Source organism: Bombina bombina, chromosome 6 (assembly GCF_027579735.1).
Source record: "Bombina bombina isolate aBomBom1 chromosome 6, aBomBom1.pri, whole genome shotgun sequence".
Lineage (NCBI taxonomy): Eukaryota > Metazoa > Chordata > Amphibia > Anura > Bombinatoridae > Bombina > Bombina bombina.
The window spans coordinates 208,779,737-208,799,796 of NC_069504.1; the positions used below are offsets into that span (position 1 = coordinate 208,779,737).

A 20,060-nucleotide genomic window follows, 5' to 3' on the forward strand; every position below is an offset into this window, starting at 1 on the left:
AAGCTCAACTCCTAGAGAGGTTATCTTACACTCGCCTTTACTAATTTCATATCCATGGTGAATAAAGGGCAAATGAACATTCAATCAGCATCATTAGTGCTACATTTTTTGCTTTTCTAAGCTCTGGATAGACTGACATAATCTTACAGAAGTTTGCTATCATTTTTAATACCCCATGTCTCGAACACATAGATACTAAACATATGTATTTGCTTAACTCCATGGCTACTACAGACCACAAATTAGGAACTTACCATAGGCTTGTGTAAGGAAGGCATTTTCATGACAAAATTTAAAAAAATGCAAAATAATCACAACTATACTATCAAACTGATACGGCCAGTGTAACCCAAGAAAATGATATAAAACTGCACAACTTAAGTAATGCAACTAGTCCACAAAATAAAAGCATGAGGCTGGTGGAGTGCTGGGCATGTGTAAGCGAAGAAAAGTGCATGAGGTGTTGTGGAAGAGATACCTAGGTAGATGTTTTGAGCAGAGGTGTAACTAGAAACCACAGGGCCCCCCCCCCCCCCCCAAAAAAAGTGAATTTGATACATATTTTTTTTAGAGTTTTTAAAGAGTATACTGTACATCTGAGTAGTTATTGTATTTTCAACATTCATGATAATGCATGTTAATTAGTAAATTGTATGTCACACTTGTATGAAAAAAGCAAAAGGTTTTAAATAGAATCGAATATCATTGCAAAGAGTGTGAGCTAAATGCAGTTTTTTTCCTCAGTTTATCTATCATTTTTTTTTACAAATGACTTTTTAAATACAATAAAAAGATACTTCTCTATGAAATCAATTTTTTCCTACTTAATGTAAAATCTCTGTTAGAGCAGATCTCTGTTAGAGCAGGGACATGAAAGTCAAATGGTTACTAACCTGCTCTCACCCATCAGCTGATTATTTTACCTGTGCACTAGTTCAGCTATAATGAAAACCTGGTCTGTTGGGGGTACGTGAGGACTGCGTTTGGGAAACACAGGTTTAGACAGTAGTGACTGACAATATAATTTACATGTGTGAACTGAAACTTATGACCACATTGATAAATGTATTGGCAGACATGGTTTCCAACTAGGGAATCTGTAGTTAAGTGATTATGGTGAGCAGGAAGCACCCTATGGTCATTAAGGAAGCTGAAGTTTTGAATGCAATAAATAACCTTAAATTAGATAAAGCTCCAGCTTGGTCGCACGAGAACAGAGCAAGTTAATCACCCTGAATGAATGAGTTTGAGTTATTTTATCTCTGCCACCTCTTAGGATGACCGTTTCTTAACTTGTAGTAAGCAGTCTTATAAGCCCACTCTGCAAGGCCTCTAAAGCAGATTTCACTCCTTGTTAAGTGTAGCCCTTAAAATCTTGTTACGCAGTCAAAAGAATTCACCTGGATGCAGCGAAGTGGATTCTTTCACCACCCTGCCATTTTCAGAATCCACCGGGATGCAGCGAAGGCAAACGGAGCATTACAAAAAAAAAATAATGCCCGCAATAAGTATGAAAAAAACACTTAACCGCATGCAATAAGTATTAATAAAATAACCGCACGCCATAAGTATTAAAAAAAAACACTAAGCGCCCGCAATACCTATTTTAAAAAAAAAAAAATAGCCTGCCCATATGAAGTATTAAGACAAAAATAAACTAACCGCCCGCACAAAGTATTAAAGAAAAAAACAACTACCTAATAAAATTATTAACCCCTAAATCCGCAAACCCCAACATCGCAAACTACCTAATACATCTATTAACCCCTAAACTGCCTACCCCCACGACACATTAAACCTAATTTACCTATTAATTCCTAAACTGCCAACCCCCACAACGCAAAAAAATAATTTAATGACTAAGCCCCCTAACCTCCCCTAAATTTAACCCCTTAATTACAATAAAAATAAACTATCTTACAATAAAATATACAAAAAAAATTACATTAGATTAATCTAATTACAAAAAATAAAAAAGGCTAACATTACAAAAAATAATAAACACATGATCCAAATTCAGCATATAGGAATGTTTATTTTTTATTTTTTAACTTAGGGTTATTTTGGGCACTTGGAAAAGAGCTGAATGCCCTATGAAGAACAGTGAAAAAGAGCTAAATGCTCTTTTAAGCGCAATGCTCATACAAATGCCAATGGGTAGATTAGGTTTATTAGTGTTAGTTTTTTTATTATTTTGGGGGGTTTGGTGGGTGGGGGTTTTTCTGTTAGGGGGGACTTTGTTTATTTTTAATGTATTTACAACATATAGACTGCCCTCTGGGTAGGTTTACCAACTAGTAAATAATAAACCTGTTTGAGCTGGGGGATTATGGGTATATTGTATGTCTTTATACAGTGTGTGTATATATATATATATATATATATATATAGTCAATTCCAGTAAAGGACTGCACTCGCTGGATTTCAGATATAAATACTTTTATTGTGGTAACATTTTGGGGTCCACAGACCCCTTCCTCAGACAAGAACAAACATACAAGTGTACACTGTGCAATATAAAGTTACTAAGCCCCACCCATCAAACATTTAGTGAGAATTGCGCCAAAACTGTGTTGTCATAGTAACAACCCCACATATTCCTCTAAGTCTCAGCTTATAATCATATGTATTAACATGTGTATATACATAATGCCTATCTTAAAAATACACATATAAAACAAACCAAAAATAGATCCATAATTAATGATAGTAGTATCACAAGCCAATATACCAGTGTAATATATAATGAAACCTATATACAGTGAATCTATATCCATATATGTGTACATACATATCAACAGCAGCTACCAGATTATCAGTACATCGTCAGGATTAATTCATATGAGCAGTTGCTGGTATTTCTATTAACATTTTCTTAGTTTATAAATCCCCAGATTCATGTAAATCAACCGCACCGTTAATAAAGTCACAGAGCAGGCAAATAATTACACAGATCAACGTTCTAGAATATTATGACAAAGTTGGCTTATTCCTATGCTATCGTTCTTACGCTAATGCATCTTTTGTCATCACTGTTTCACTTATGTTACTTTTATGTACTCACTATTAGATGTTAGTCAGTGATTGCTTGGTCGGAACATAATATGTGGCTAAGCAACAGTCATAGTTGTTTTTTGAAAAACAGGCGCAGAGAGTTGACCTCCGACATCTGCAGCGTTCCTTGTCAGACCGCATGGCTAATTTGCATAGGAGGGTGACGTCAGCGACTGGGCGTAAGTGCTGTGCGCAGCCAAAGTGTTCACAGGGCTGCACAGACTATCTTACATCTCAGTGTTTCAAAGTGCTGCAGAGCAGTATATAGAGTCCCTAGAACTTGCCCTGTTAAATGGCCAAATCTGCATCTCTGCTAGCATTCAGTTAGATGACATCAGAAAGAGATATAAGCACAACGGGTTTAATATAATAGTGTAAACATTGCCATATGGAGGTATAGTGTTCTAGAGGAGCTTAATATGTGTGTAGAAATAAGTGTGTATAGGGCGTCCTGTGAGAAATGTAACAAAAAGTAGCATCCTAGTTATTAGAGTCATTTAGAAAGTCAATGGATTGGGGCCCCTGATTCCTCTGTCTCCTCATATCAAATACTAAATTTGTTTAGGGCTTGCAAAGTTCTATGTATATATATCTTATACCCCAGTCCATGTATATGTCCGCCATGCATCTCTATGTCATATAGTCACGGTGCATACTTAAATATACCCACCTATGCATTCAAAATATTAACATCTCCCCAATATACCTCTATCACTGTGGATGTGTGTATTACAACAAATAACAACCGTTAAAACACCCAACTACCTCGTGCCTGAGTGTGGGTATACTCATACAGTAAGACCTCAATCAGTTATATCATCGGTCCCCTGTTATAAGTGGCAAACAAGGTTTATACATAAAAGCATCAGACCACTAATTGTCCCCATATGAAAAAAAGCATCTGGAATGTTCAAAGAATAAGTCAATAGATCATAGTCATTGGTAGTTATATCATCCATTCCAGTATTAGGCCAAAGTACCCTATCCATATGCCATGTAATAATATGACAAGCCCCTTACTGTGTTATTCTCATATAGGTGTGCCAGATAGGGACTTCCATGTGCATCAAATGCTTAATCAGGCCTAACCTGTTGTGTATCCCACTATTGCATGTGAAACCCACTGGTCACCGTGCCTCACGTTAGAAACTGGGTTGGCTCAACCTAGTGTGTGTCACACTATGACATGTGACACCCACTGGTTAAACCTCCCAGAATCCAGTTCAACATTAAGTATATCATGGTCACTTACCCATCCACAGTCATTTAAGAGGAAGCAATGCCAATCATAGACATATTCAGGCCTTTAGGATAAAGGGTACCAAGCTGATGTATCCATCTTGATTCCATTTGGAGTAATGTTCTGTCATGATCCCCTCCCTGTTTAATGGGTGGAACATGGTCTATCAAGATAAACCTCAGATCAGTTACTTTGTGTTTGGTCAATAAGAAGTGCCTCGTCACTGGTTGGTCAGAAACCCCCTTGTACAGTGCACTCCGAATCGCTGAGCGGTGGTTAGCCATCCTGAGTCGTGCATTGTCAGTCGTTTTGCCCACATAGAACTGACCACAGCAGCAGCTGAGCAGGTACACTACATGACTTGTCGTACATGTAATGAAGTGTCTAATTGTATATTTTTGAGTTGTGTGTGGGTTTCGGAAGACTTTACATGGAATCATGCCATTACAAGTAGTGCAGCCTGAGCATCTGAAACAGCCAGTTTTCCTGGTCTTGAGCCACTGTTGCTTCATGTAGCTTTGCTGTGGATCCATGGACATGAGTAAGTCCCTCAAACTCCTACCACATTTGTACCCCATAATTGGGGGTTCCATTTGTCCAAAGGGCAGGGTTGTGTCAGTTTCAAGGATCTCCCATCTGTTTCTTATGGTCTCTGCCAGTTTCTTCTTTCCTTTGTTATACGTGGTAGTGAAGACCATCCTGCTCTTCTTCTCGTTCCCTGCTTGGTTGTCCCGTTGACCTTCTTGGGTTATAACCTCTCATATTACCCTTTCTATAAGGTCCATCTTATAGCCCCTTTGTAGGAACTTGTCAGTCATCAAACGGTTGATCGTTTCAGTGTTGTTATGCAACACCCTAATCATTTGAGATTTAATAATTGCCTTCTGGGTATGTGGAGGGTGATCGCTAGATGCTTCAAGTATCGAATTTCGATCTGTTAGTTTCGTGTATAAAGTTGTGAAGAGTTTACCTTGTTTTTTGTAAACCCTAAGGTCAAGGAAGTCAATACAATTCCTGTCATATTTGAGTTCAAATTTGATTGGAGATTCCTGTGTGTTCAGCTGTGTAACCCGATCTACCAGTGTATCTTCTGGACCCTGCCATATGAAGAAGACATCATCTATGCATCTTTCGTAGTGTTTTACCATTCCATGGTTATATATATTCATGATGTCCCGCTCATAGTGCTCCATATAGATGCTAGCATAAGATGGGGCCATATTCAACCCCATAGCCGTCCCCATGAGTTATTGGTAGAATGTGCATTCAAATCGGAAATAGTTTAATTTTAAACATGGGTGGACCTACATATACGGAGAACGTGCCATGGCTGATGCAACAGCCTTTAATCCACCAGATTGCAGAATAACCATGTAGAGGCTTCTTACGTCCATGGTGACCAGTATGTCCTCCTCCTCAATTGTATCCACAGTGTTCAGCACAGTGATAAAGTCAACCGAGTCTGTAATATAGGAATCCATTGATCTAACCAACAGTTGCAGGATGGCATCAACAAACTACGCCAAAGGTTGTAACAAGGAGCCCCTAGCTGATACAATTGGGATTCACTTGGTCCTCATGTATCTTTGGGAGAGTATACAGTATAGGATGGATAGGGTTAGTTATGCTGAGAAATTTATATTCATCCTGGTTAATCCAGTTAAGCCGGAGTGCTTCTGTCAACGTCACATCGATTTCCCTTTTGAAATCTTTTGTTGGATCCCAGGTCAGTTTTTTATATGTAAGGTCATTACCCAATTGTCGCAAGATCTCACTGCGGTATTGAGCATAGCCTTTATCGGCTGGTCGTATAACTATGTCCAAATCGGTGGCTAGTGTTTTTAATGCCATTCTTTCTGATTTTTTAAGATTGGGTCTGTGTTTCTCCGCCACCCCTGTACCGGAATAATTGGTAATCAGTCTAGTGTACGTTTTGATGCTTGTGCCACATGTACTCGGTTCAAACTTGCTTCTCAGTTTAAATCTCTTTATTTCCTTCTCTGTAGTTATGTCTTTAAAGTGCTCCTTAAGTTTAAGGTTCCTCTGGAACCTGTGTATGTCCAAGAATGTCTCAAAGTCATCATTATTGAAAGTCGGGATAAATGTGAGGCCCTTGTTTAGAAGGCTGATTTCACCCTCTTCAAGTACCCTATCACTGATGTTAAAGACAATATCAGGGTTTTTTATCTCGGGGGTAGGGGGGGTCTTCTGTCCGCAATAATTCCCCCTCCTCGGGTGCGCCCTCGGCCTCGTGTGTTTGCGGATCTGGTGGTGACCCCTAAAAAAGGTGACTTTAAAGTTGTTGGTCCCTGATCCTGATAACGTTGTTCGTTACTTCCAGCCTCTGTGTCAGAGCCTGAACTGCTATCCACTGTGTTAAGGAATCTTGAGCGATAGAATCTACTTGTGGCTCCTGTTGGTTGCTCCCATGGAGCCACAAGTAGATTATTTAGTCCTTATAATCATTGTCTACTGTGATAATTTTCTGCTTTTAAATGCCATCAGTTCCTTCTTATAGTCGTTGACCTGTTTAGTAATTTTATCCATCCAAGGTTCACTAGAATCATTTCGTAATATCTGTAGTTTTTGGCTGTTAAATTCTTTTAATTCATCTTTAACTGTGGCCAAGATATTTGTGCATTCCTCAATCACCAGTAGGATCAAGTCCATGGAGCATTTGTTCAGAATTTGACACCACCGTAAACAAAAGTTTTTATTATTCCTCCCAATGGTAGGCTGGTTCTTGATCCTAAAACCTCTTTGTATCTTATTCTTTTTATAGTATTTCGATAGATACACTGTGTGTAGTTCCAGGTCTGTTTCTCTCTTCCTAAGCCTCATTAGAGTATTCTAATTCAGTTCTATGTGGGCAAAACGACTGACAATGCACGACTCAGGATGGCTAACCACCGCTCAGTGATTCGGAGTGCACTTTTAAACACTGAGATGTAAGATAGTCTGTGCAGCCCTGTGAACACTTTGGCTGCGCACAGCACTTACGCCCAGTCGCTGACGTCACCCTCCTATGCAAATTAGCCATGCGGTCTGACAAGGAATGCTGCAGACGTCGGAGGTCAACTCTCCGTGCCTGTTTTTCAAAAAACAGCTATGACTGTTGCTAAGCCACATATTGTGTTCCGACCAAGCAATCACTGACTAACGCCTAATAGTGAGTAAATAAAAGTAACATAAGTGAAACAGTGATGACAAAAGATTCATTAGCGTAAGAACGATAGCATAGGAATAAGAAACCTTTGTCATAATATTCTAGAACGTTGATCTGTGTGATTATTTGCCTGCTCTGTGACTTTATTAAGGGTGCGGTTGATTTACATGAATCTGGGGATTTATAAACTAAGAAAATGTTAATAGAAATACCAGCAACTGCTCATATGAATTAATCCTGACGATGTACTGATAATCTGGTAGCTGCTGTTGATATGTATGTACACATATATGGATATAGATTCACTGTATATAGGTTTCATTATATATTACACTGGTATATTGGCTTGTGATACTACTATCATTAATTATGGATCTACTTTTGGTTTGTTCTATATATGTATTTTTAAGATAAGCATTGTGTATATACACATGTTAATACACATATTCCTCTAAGTCTCATTATAAGCTGAGACTTAGAGGAATATGTGGGGTTGTTACTATGACAACACAGTTTTGGCACAATTCTCACTAAATGTTTGATGGGTGGGACTTAGTACCTTGATATTGCACAGTGTTCACTTGTATGTTTGTTCTGGTCTGAGGAAGGGGTCTGTGGACCACAAAATGTTACCACAATAAAAGTATTTATATCTGAAATCCAGCGAGTGCAGTCTTTTACTGGAATTGACTGTAAATACTACTGACTTGGAACCCTGGTTGATGACCTAATGGTATTGTGAGTGCAGATACACATGGATGATATATATATAATATATATATTAATATAGCACACAGAGAAAGTGTATTATTTTTTTGTAATTTTTGCCTGTTTGGGCCTTGCACCCAGGCCTGTGACTCTGGTGACAGTGCAGCTTCCTGAGAGTGCTGTTTTGCACCCAGGACTGTGCATGTTACAGGGTCATAGGATGTATATATATATATATATATATATATATATATATATATATATATATATATATATACACACACACACACACATATATACATATATATATATATATATATATATATATACATACACATATTATACATTTTATATTTAGTCAGCCTATAAAAACCATGCAATTTTAAAGGGACATAAAACTCCAATTTTTTCTCTCATGATACAGAGGGAGCACACAATTTTAAAAAGCTTTCCAATTTACTTCTACTATAACATTTTTTCATTATTCGTTATCCTTTGTTGAAAAGCAGGAAGGTAAATTCAGGAGTGTGCACGTGTCTGCAGTACTATATGACATCAGATTTGCTGCAATGTTATAAATTAGAGAGAGCACTAGTAGGGCAGCACTATTTCCTGTCTTGTAGTGCTTCAGACATGTGCACGCTACTTATCTAGATATCTCTTCAACAAAGAATAATGTGAGAACAATGCAAATTTGATAATAGAAGTAAATTGGAAAAAAAAAATCTTTATCTGAACAATGAAAGAACAATTTTGAGTTTCATGTCCCTTTAAAGTAAGTTAACACCGTACTGAACAAGTTTACTTCTAATGTCACGGTTGTATTGTATCAAACATGTTTACATTTAATACCACATTTGGTACAATGAAACTAAACCTGTTCAGTACAGTGTTATTTATCTAAACAATTAACTTTATTAAAATACATAATATATTATTTTACAATATAATACACATATATATTTGCGGAATATGTTGGCGCTCTACAAATATCTGATAATAATAATAATATATAAACACACTATATAAAGTTGTACAATATACTCATAATATACCCACAAACCCCCACTTATATAGGTTTATTATTAATGTTTGTTTGTTTTTTATAACAAATTTAAATGCATACCTAACGAATATGGGCCAGATTATGAGTGGAGAGCAAATTAACGATTCAGTTTGATCATTAATTGCGCTAGAAGTAAGCTTTTTGCTCTTGTCGGGTGGCACTCATATTACAAGTTAAAAGTAATTAGTTTTCGTTCAAAAGTGGAAAAATACCCCAATCTCGCGCAAACGCGATCATATATTCTCATTTGCGCTAACCCAACATGAAAATATGAAAATTTCACATTCTAATGTTCTTCAAATAACAGAATATGTTCTATTTATTCATAAATAAATATTTCTACACATATCTGAAATTTTTTGGGTAAAATATATATCTATAGCTACAGTATATATATATATATATATATATATATATAGAGAGAGAGAGAGAGAGAGAGAGAGAGAGAGAGAGAGAGAGAGAGAGAGAGAGAGAGAGAGAGATATGATTATATATGAGTATAGATATATACAGATACATAGGAATATCTATTTAGAAATACTTAGAATGTATTCCCCTATGTGCAGAACATTGGAATGTCAAATATTTACAGTAAATACATAGTTTAAACCTTTAGTAAATATGAATATTGCATAAATACATGTTTTCATCTACATAACTGCAGTGGGCTCCACTGCACTTATGTACAGTCATATGCAAAAGTTTTGGCACCCCTGACAATTTCCACGATTTTCATTTATAAATAATTGGGTGTTTGGATCAGCAATTTCATTTTGATCTATCAAATAACTGAAGGACACGGTAATATTTCAGTAGTTAATTGAGGTTTATTGGATTAACAGAAAATGTGCAATATGCATCAAAATGAAATTAGACAGGTGCATAAATTTGGGCACCCCAACAGAAATATTGCATCAATATTTAGTAGAGCCTCCTTTAGCAGAAATAACAGCCTCTAGACGCTTCCTGTAATGAGTGTCTGGATTCTGGATGAAGGTATTTTGGACCGTTCCTCCTTGTAAAATATCTCCAGTTCAGTTAGGTTTAATGGTTGCCGAGCATGGACATCCTGCTTCAAACCACCCCACAGATTTTCAATGATATTCAGGTCTGGGGACTGGGATGGGCATTCCAGAACATTGTACTTGTTCTTCTGCATAAATGCCAGAGTAGATTTTGAGCAGTGTTTTGGGTCGTTGTCTTGTTGAAATATCCAGTTTCGGCATAACTTCAACTTTGTGGCTGATTCCTCAACATTATTCTCAAGTATCTGCTGATATTGAGTGGAATCCATGTGACCCTCAACTTTAACAAGATTCCCAGTACCGGCACTGGCCAAACAGCCCCACAGCATGATGGAACATCCACCAAATTTTACTGTGGCTAGCAAGTGTTTTTCTTGGAGCGCTGTGTTCTTTTGCCGCCATACATAACGCCCCTTGTTATGACTAAATAACTTAATCTTTGTCTCATCCGTCCACAGCACCTTATTCCAAAATGAAGCTGGCTTGTCCAAATGTGCAACAACTTGCAATTGGCCACCTTAAATACCTTTTCTCATGATTGGATGCACCTGTCTATTAAGTTCAAGGCTTAATGCGCTCACCAAACCAATTGTGTGTTCCAATTAATCAGTGCTAGGTAGTTACAGGTATTCAAATCAACAAAATGACAAGGGTGCCCAAATTTATGCACCTGTCTAATTTTGTTTTTATGCATATTGCACATTTTCTGTTAATTCAATAAACCTCATTTCACTACTGAAATATTACTGTGTCCTTCAGTTATTTGATAGATCAAAATGAAATTGCTGATCGAAACACCCAATTATTTATAGATGAAAATCATGGAAATTGTCAGGGTGCCTAAACTTTTGCATACGACTGTATATGTCTATATATGTGTACATATGTATTTATATGTGTATATATGTCTATATATGTGTATATATGTATTTATATGTGTATATGTCTATATAAGTGTACATATGTATTTATATGTGTAGATATGTCTATATATGTGTATATGTATTTATATGTGTATATATCTATATCTATATATGTGTACATATGTATTTATATGTATATATATATATATGTCTATATATGTTTATATGTGTGTGTATATATATATATATATATATATATATATATATATATGTGTCTATATTGTGTACATATGTATTTATATGTGTATATATGTCTGTAAATACATATCTACATATAAATATATAAATACATTTGTACACATCTATATACATTTTTAAAGATGCATATGAATGTACCTCAATGTGTCATTATGAGTGTAACTATACTTTGTAATGTATTTTTGATTTGTTTTGTGCAACTTTTTTTTTTTTTGCAAACCAGTTAACCAAAGCTCTGAAGTCACGGTAATCACTCTAGCATAAACCTTGATTGCTTTCAAGAGGTTGTGTTTTCTTTAAACTTGTAATACCAGTGGTAAACCTGATGAGTGCAAACTCCAGTGATAAACCCCTTATCGTAAACAAAACAAAGCAGGGCAGCTGCACTCGAACTCAGATACTTATTATAAGAAAAACGGGTGCTACCTAGAGAATTATATTTTAACAAACATAGCAAGAAAGTGGATTCCCCAAAATAAGGGGTTTCCAAAAGTCTAAGCTAAACCAGCACAACCGTTAATAATGAAAAACTCAAGAAACATAAGTGTCAAAAAGTAAAATATCCTTTAATAAATCACACAATTCACAAACATACCACATTCATACATGGGATCCCAGTAAATGAAAGTCAATGGGCTGAGAAGAAACTTCTGGTGCACCAGGGCGAACTGGATAGATATACGTTAACCAGTGGTATTAAATATTTGTAATCCATAAAGGAGATAGTTCCATATCTTTAAAGTCCCCAAAGTGCCGCTCAGCCAAACTAGCCGGACCAAACCCTCGACCCAGAACCGTGATCAAATCACCTTCAAAGCATACCTTAGAAGCCGTGCGTGTATATGTTATTCACAGGTGCAGGGGCTGTCATATCCTTCTTAACAACAATTGGTAAACGGTACTACCTGTGTCCGTAGCGTCAACGGCAAAGTCTTCAATGCTTAAGTGGAGCGCGGTCTTACAGGGCAGGTCGGGGCTAGCCGGGATCCAATGCTGCGGTGAACAAAAAAGCTGGAAAGTTGTTAAGAAGGATATAAGGATATAAGGATATAATTGTTGTTAAGAAGGATATGACAGCCCCTGCACCTGTGAATAACATATACACGCACAGCTTCTAAGGTATGCTTTGAAGGTGATTTGATCACGGTTCTGGGTCGAGGGTTTGGTCCGGCTAGTTCGGCTGAGCGGCACTTTGGGGACTTTAAAGATATGGAACTATCTCCTTTATGGATTACAAATATTTAATACCACTGGTTAACGTATATCTATCCAGTTTGCCCTGGTGCACCAGAAGTTTCTTCTCAGCCCATTGACTTTCATTTACTGGGATCCCATGTATGAATGTGGTATGTTTGTGAATTGTGTGATTTATTAAAGGATATTTTACTTTTTGACACTTATGTTTCTTGAGTTTTTCATTATTAACGGTTGTGCTGGTTTAGCCTAGACTTTTGGAAACCCCTTATTTTGGGGAATCCACTTTCTTGCTATGTTTGTTAAAATAAACCCCTTATCACCCAGGTGCAAATGTTTGCACTCCGCTTGCAATATGGCCCCATATAGGCATTGCCACCCATTTGTACAGTGGGCGCAGACCACATATTTATAACATTTAGATTTTGATACTTAAATGAACATTTGGCAGACTTATAGAATTTGGGGAACTAAAGGGACAGATAAAATGTACTTAATTTTCTGGACCATGTCTTAAAGGTACATTAAAGGGACACTAACCCCAACATGTTTCTGTCATGATTCAGGTAGAGAATACAATTTTAAACAACATTCCGATTTACTTCTATTATCTAATTTGCTTCATTCTTTAGATATCCTATGTTGAAGAGATAGTAATGCACATGGGTGAGCCAATCACACGAAGCATCTATGTGCAGCAATCAATCAGCAGCTACTGATGCTATCTAGATATGCTTTTCAGCAAAGGATATCAAGAGAATGAAGCAAATTAGATAATAGAAGTAAATTAGAAAGTTGTTTAAAATCACATGCTCTTTCTGAATGAAAAGAAAATGTGGGTTTCATGTCCCTTTAAGCACAAAATCAACCATAATATATGTAGTTATTCATATTTTAGTTTTTTTTATTTTTGCCTACTTTTCCTCTAATTGTATGGTGTTGCTACTCCCCCTACAAAGCTAAAGAGCATTCAGTGGAGTGCATAATCCTGGCACTTCTCCAGGATGCACAGTGATTGGTTGTAGAAGTATGTTTACATCTGTCACTAATTGGACTCAGCAAAGGTAGTAAACAACATTCAGAAAGTGTGTCCTGGGACTGCAAAACAGTTGTTATTTTTCTAACAAATTGTCAGTTTTGAATGCTTTTGAAACATTTGTTTTGTAGACAGATATTTTTTAATGCAGTGAATGATTTCTAATGCATAAATATTAAAAAAAAAACTGACTTGTACGTTTAAGTTGGACAGCTCTGCTTTGGTGCATAGGCTTTATATAAATGACAAGCGCATAGGCTTTATATAATGACAAGTGAATTGAACAACTTGCTTTCACTAGAGAGAAAACTTCTTACCTATTGAATCTATGACAGTTTGTTGTCAACAGCTTCTGAACTGGAATGCACTACATTTCCCCTGGCAGCCAAAGAAGACTGCCAGGCATTGTGTAGGAATATGCTCTCTTTGGCAGCAAAAGGGTTATATGAAAAATCATTTTACTTATAATGGTGAAGCGTATTATTATCTACACATTATATTGAAAGGGATTTAAATACTGATTTGAGTAGTATATTAGAAATAGGTTTTATAATTGTCCTGGATTGCCACAACTATTCCTTTCATTTATAAATATCTAAGCATAGCTCTTAGTTATTTTAAAACTGTTTAAAATGATATTTCTTCCATTTCTTGTATTGTTCTTAATTTGATTCTCACACCTATTTATAAAGAAATCATCTGAAATTTAGCCACTGTGATTCAGTGACATGGACAGCTGCCAGATGTAAGTTTGCAGATATCTCCAGGCAGTACTCAAACGAAGATGGATTTCAGTCACTACTAACTAAAGGTAGATTCACACCAGTGATCTAGGTGTAAAAGACAGATTCTTTATTGCAACCGGTCTGCCAATCTAATTACATTTATTTGAGGCACACTGTGGAGGATATGCACATTTGTGGCTCTTTTGAAAACCTTTCAAGCTTTTCTCACTCTGATGTTGAGACTAAACATTTTTCAAACACAAATTCCTACAAAATAATAATATTATTATTATTATCCCTTTATAATTTCTAACTGTATAAAAAAATATCAATTCCCCCCCCCCCCCCCATAACTAATTAGCTTCCTGAATAATCTGCATGACTTTTAGACCTTAGTTGAAATCAGGGGCAAATATCTCTTGAAACTGACACTTATCTACTTCATTTTGAAGCCAACATTAAATAGGAAAATATATTTATATAGGCTTCTTCCAAAGAAAATATCAAATTGGAAAATGTAACCATAACTGGAGTATTTTATTGATGTCCATATAACACCCCTGATTAAAATTAAAAAAGCCAAATATTGACTATTAAAAATCTCCCTGTGCAGTTATACTGTGTCTGTTCTTAATAGCATTCTAAAACCTTTTATACAATACTAGTGCCAGCAACTGATACATTTAGGCAGCAAGGGAAACATAGTCTTCTGCATAACCTTTTTTAAACTTGAAACAATTGCATTTTGTTTAACCACACTACATTTGCTTCTTAATTAGGGGATATTCATCTGTCATCAGCAGCAGATATGCCACTCCTCTCTATTAACATGCTCTGTCATAAATAATCAATGAGAGCTTGTTAATATTCATGAGATGGAATCTGTGTAGTCATGTGCAGTGATGCACAGACAGGGGGAGTGTGTGTATCTGTAAATGTGAGATACTTAGAGGATCCTGTGTATGCAGCACTACAGCACCTTGGTCTGTGCTAGCAGCTAACAGTGGTCTGCCTGTGTTTATATGCTGGAGTGACTGATGAACAACAGTAGTCAAGTCGGGAGGGTGATTCCCTGTCAAAATATTTGCATTCCACATCACAGGAAATTAGGAAGCTTTCCTCTTTTGTGCAAATTACAATGGGCTGCAATCTGTGTACTTTTCAGAAGAGAGAGGAGCACTACAAACTGCTGTATGAAGTTGCACAGGTAAGTGAGGATCTCTAAGCTGTGTCCAGTTCTCTCCAGAAAATCAGTCTTCTGTTAAAAGTTGCCAGAAGTGTTGCTACTGTCTCTTTTAGCTGAAGGATAACTTTTTATATACCTAAGGTATTTATATACCATGCTTTATATTGCGTCTTTATTTGTCACAGTGTTAGCCTGGGTATGTGAGTGCATTTTATATTTACATAGAAGATAGTGCACGTTTAATGTAGATAAATAAACTTTGCATAGGGATAAATCTAGTTCTGTGGTTTGAAGACAAAATGACCCATTAGCCTAATTAACATCATTGTGTGCTTTAAGCTTCATTGTATAAAACTGTTGTAGAATTGTGAGTGGCTGATGTACCTGGTGCTAGTAACAGGGATCTAGCAGCAGAGACCCCAGCTTACCTGCTACACCTGCCTCTTCCTCTGGTGATTCATTTCACTGTGGGCTAATTAGTAACTGGACTGTGCCCACGGAGCAGCCTCCTCTGTTGCAGTGTTAATGTATGTTTTCATGGTAATGTGATCAGAGCCTCATTAGCCCATTTCCAAAACGATCTTGAACATTAATTAAATATAAAAATGACTCTCTTTATCACTGTTGAAAGAAAAAAGAAGATTAACATTGTTAATTACTTCTGGGGGCAATACCTCAGCCTCAATTTTTAATGTGAAGCTGAAAAGCATAGTTAGTTCTGAAATAATATCTTTCTAGCTGATAACCTGTCAGCTGTTATAAGTTATGGTCTGTAGGTGGAACACTTTCCTCCTTTGCTTGCTATATCCTCTGCTTGAGAGGACCACATTTTTGCTTGCTCTTAACTTGAAAATATGTTGCTGTGCTTTCTTCTATTTTTTCCCCCCATCCGTTTTAAGTTAATATTTTACAAATATATATATATCGTACAATTCACAAAGCTATAGCAAACTATAGGGTATTGCATGAAAAATAAATCCTTAATTCCCAACCAGATAGAGATCAATTCCCTAAAATAAAAGGCAGGGCTAATGCAATATGCATTCTTCAGATGTTAGCCAAAAGAAGGTAGTCATTGAGGTTTGGATCTATTGGGGTATTCTTATGTTGCTACGGTGCTTTCCAAAGCAGCACCAAATGTTGTTTCCATCTTTATGGGGGGGGGGGGGGGGGGGGTATACAAGATATTTTTCTCATTAGAGACTTTATTTGAGCTATCAATGAATCTAGGTTTTGCTAGAATTCTCCCTAACCGATCTTATGAGATGTGGCTTAATGTCTTACAGCTACACTTCCATAGTTATAACACTACCTGGCATTATGCATGCTTGGCAGCGCACGACCCTCTACCCAGGGAAGGGTTAACAATCATATTAAGAAGCTGCTTCGGCTAGCACCTGTCACTGTAGGAGACCCTGCTCATGGGGTGACTTAAATCTAAAGCTAAGTAGCCAAATCTGATGAATTGAAGGGAATTAGCCTGCTCAAACATTAACACTTGACTAGATTAAACCCCTTTAATTTTATGGTCTCGTAAGTCTGAGATCAAAACCCTGAGTTTGCTTGTTTGATTCATTTAATTCGCATGAATTCTAAAGGACACAGGACAAGTGGGGACCTGTCAGTGCTTTACAGAAGCTTAATACTAGTCACTCTCATTATCTCATTGTACCCATGGTTAAATGTTCAGATAGCTTAAAAGTATATTAATTATAATTATTATTATTTATTTTATATAACAGATCAAATAAGTTAGAAAATGATACTCCATACACTATATTTTACATTAAATTATGAATAAATAAATGTATAGACTACAGCAAAAGGTTTGCATTAATGGTTTTCTGTGTATTTACAGTGAGTTCAATCATTTTTTTACAATTTGCTGATGTAACTAGTTATGAAAGGGTTAGTGATGGATGGTAAAAGAAAAATATTTGCAACGTAAACAAAAAATCTATATGTATAGCTCCAATGTCTGGAACCAGACAGATGCTCTTATTTGTGTTGTCATAAGCAACCTCCACAGCTGGTCACAGTGGAAGATAAGATTGAGTCATGGACCGTTTGTTCTGAAATGGTACTCAGCAATATCATTGTGAAGTGTGTATGGTCACAGGATATATGTACATTGTTGGAAGAAATGCAAACAAAATTGAACATGGTCCTTTTTTATCAATATAGGTGTATAGCCATAGATTTGTGTATAAGCTTGTGGAACCTTGACATATATGTTAAAGCAAATAACATTTATCAAGTACTTATTTAATTATAAAATATTATATTTAGCTACTCCTTTATGTATATACATGAGATACTGTATATAGTAAATATTGCATAATAAGGTCAAATCGGTATATTTCCATCTCCCCTTCAAGCTTCTGTTGGATCCCTCTGGGCTCCAGGTATCTGCAGCACTGCTGACCTCTGCTTTGTTCCATTTGGACAGCATTTCACATCACACAGTCTTTCTATTTAGAACAATCCGACACAGCTGGATTTGCAAGAAAAGCCCTGAATAAAAACTGAAAGATTACTGGATTCATGCTAGAGAATAGATACATCCAAAACAAAACAGAAATGTAAACACTTAATGTGTGGTAAAATAGAGCAGTGAGGGTTGTCTTTTTATTGTGCCATGTTAAAGTAATTACACTTACAAAATGAAAGCACAAAAGACTGTTTTCAGTGTATTGTAGTCTATAACAATGCATTACTGTAGTATGATTGACAGCAACTTTGTTGTGTGGTGTGGGATTTTTGTATTTGCTTCCTCCCTGCATATGTTTACTACAGTGTGTGTGAACGTTTCCTGTTGGAACAGATAATGCATTAACCCACTGGCTGCTAGAATGGGATGGCACTCATTCACCAGCAATACACTGCACCCCTCTTTAGCAGTTACGTCATGGGTGGTCCTACACTATGAAATTTGGGAGTGCAATAGTTGACCTAACAATTTTGGGTACAGAGTAATTACCCCTTTCTCTTTTTGCCTCTCTTCCTGCTGGGTGTAGAATGCTGGGCATGAACAAAAGAACTGCCTTGTAAATAAATACTGGGTATTTGAACCTATGACGTTTACAGGTGGTACAGTAATAAATATTATAGCACTCTACAACACCCTAGAACAGTGACACCTGAGGTATTTTTTTATGGAGTGCCTGTCACTAATTGTGGGAATGGCCCTTGGCCACACTATATTACACTGATGCTTATTTTAAAAATAACACCTCAAAATTAAATTAGATTATGATCACATTTATTATTAAAAAGTACAAACTAGTTACTATTGATTTATTGATTTACTGTACATGATATATACTACTCACATGTACATTTATACATTCTTATTAACGTAAGATTTTTTTTTTAACAACAAATGACTGATGATCATTGGTACTGAGAGCCACACAGAAACCTTTGGGTGACCAAATGTTTTATCCATGGGCTATAATTTGTGCTGGCATGCCCTGGAACGTTCTGTTGCTATACAGATTAGAGTAAGTTGTATACATTTTGCTAATGTTGTTTATATATTGTGCCTCAAATATAAGGATGCCAGTTTGCATATAAATATAAGATAAGGGTTTCTGCTCTCCCTAAAAGCTCAGCCCATTGAAATGGGATGTGGATTCAAGTAGCAAAAACAGATATTTCATAATGTTTATAACATTAGTGCTAATTCTTTTGGCCATTCAAATAAATTAATAATGTAAGGGGAATGCCTGTAAAGGGACATTATGTCTTAAACATTAATGTAATGGCAGCTCCCCGTATTAAGCCTATTTTTGGATTTTAATAGGTTGACAGTAAGCCAATCAGATGCTGGATGCCCCACCCCATAAGTTTATCAAAGTGACCCCTCTCTGCTGTACACACCATGTATCCATTTAGACTGAAGAAAAGCACCCAGTGATATTATTTGTTGGAATCTTTTGAGAAAAGTTGCACTTAAGGGGACATAAAGCACAAACATTTTCTATAATGATTTAGATGGAGTGTACAATTTTGAACAACTTTCTAATTTAGTTATTTTGTTATATTTCCTTCATTCTCTTATTATCCTTTGTTGAAGGACAGTAATACACTACTGGGAGATAGCTAAACACATCAACTGAGCCAATGACCAGTGGTATCTATGTGTAGTCACTAATTAGCAGCCAGCTTCCAGTAGTGCATCATTACTCTTGACACTACCTAGGTATGCTTTTAAACAAAGGATGTCAAAATAACAAAACAAACTAGATCATAGAAATAAATTGGAAAGTTGTTTATAATGAAAAACTTTATCTGAATCATGAAAGAAAGAAAAAAATGAGTTTCTGTCCCTTTAAGCATTCTATAGTCTGGCTGCAATGTGTTTTAAAGAATTTCAGCATATATTGCCTTAATGTAAATTTAATATACCTGAGCAGAAGCTGATTGGTCCCTATGTGCATTTTTCTCACGTTTGGCCATGGTCAGCAGGTGCATAGAACATACTACCCAATGAGCTGCTTTTGTTGGTAGTACTAAGGTTGGGGAAAGGTTCTGCAT

General features: G+C 36.4%; 1 protein-coding gene across 1 annotated transcript in view; it reads left to right on the forward strand.

The window, feature by feature from the left end:
- Nucleotides 1-15,473: 15,473 nt before the first annotated feature.
- The window catches only part of PDZRN4 (PDZ domain containing ring finger 4), a 209,298-nt gene continuing 204,711 nt past the window's right edge, over nucleotides 15,474-20,060 (forward strand). Inside the window, exon 1 of the mRNA XM_053719782.1 lies at nucleotides 15,474-15,542. Coding sequence (XP_053575757.1) covers nucleotides 15,474-15,542 — 69 coding nt within the window. The remainder of the gene's footprint in view (nucleotides 15,543-20,060) is intronic.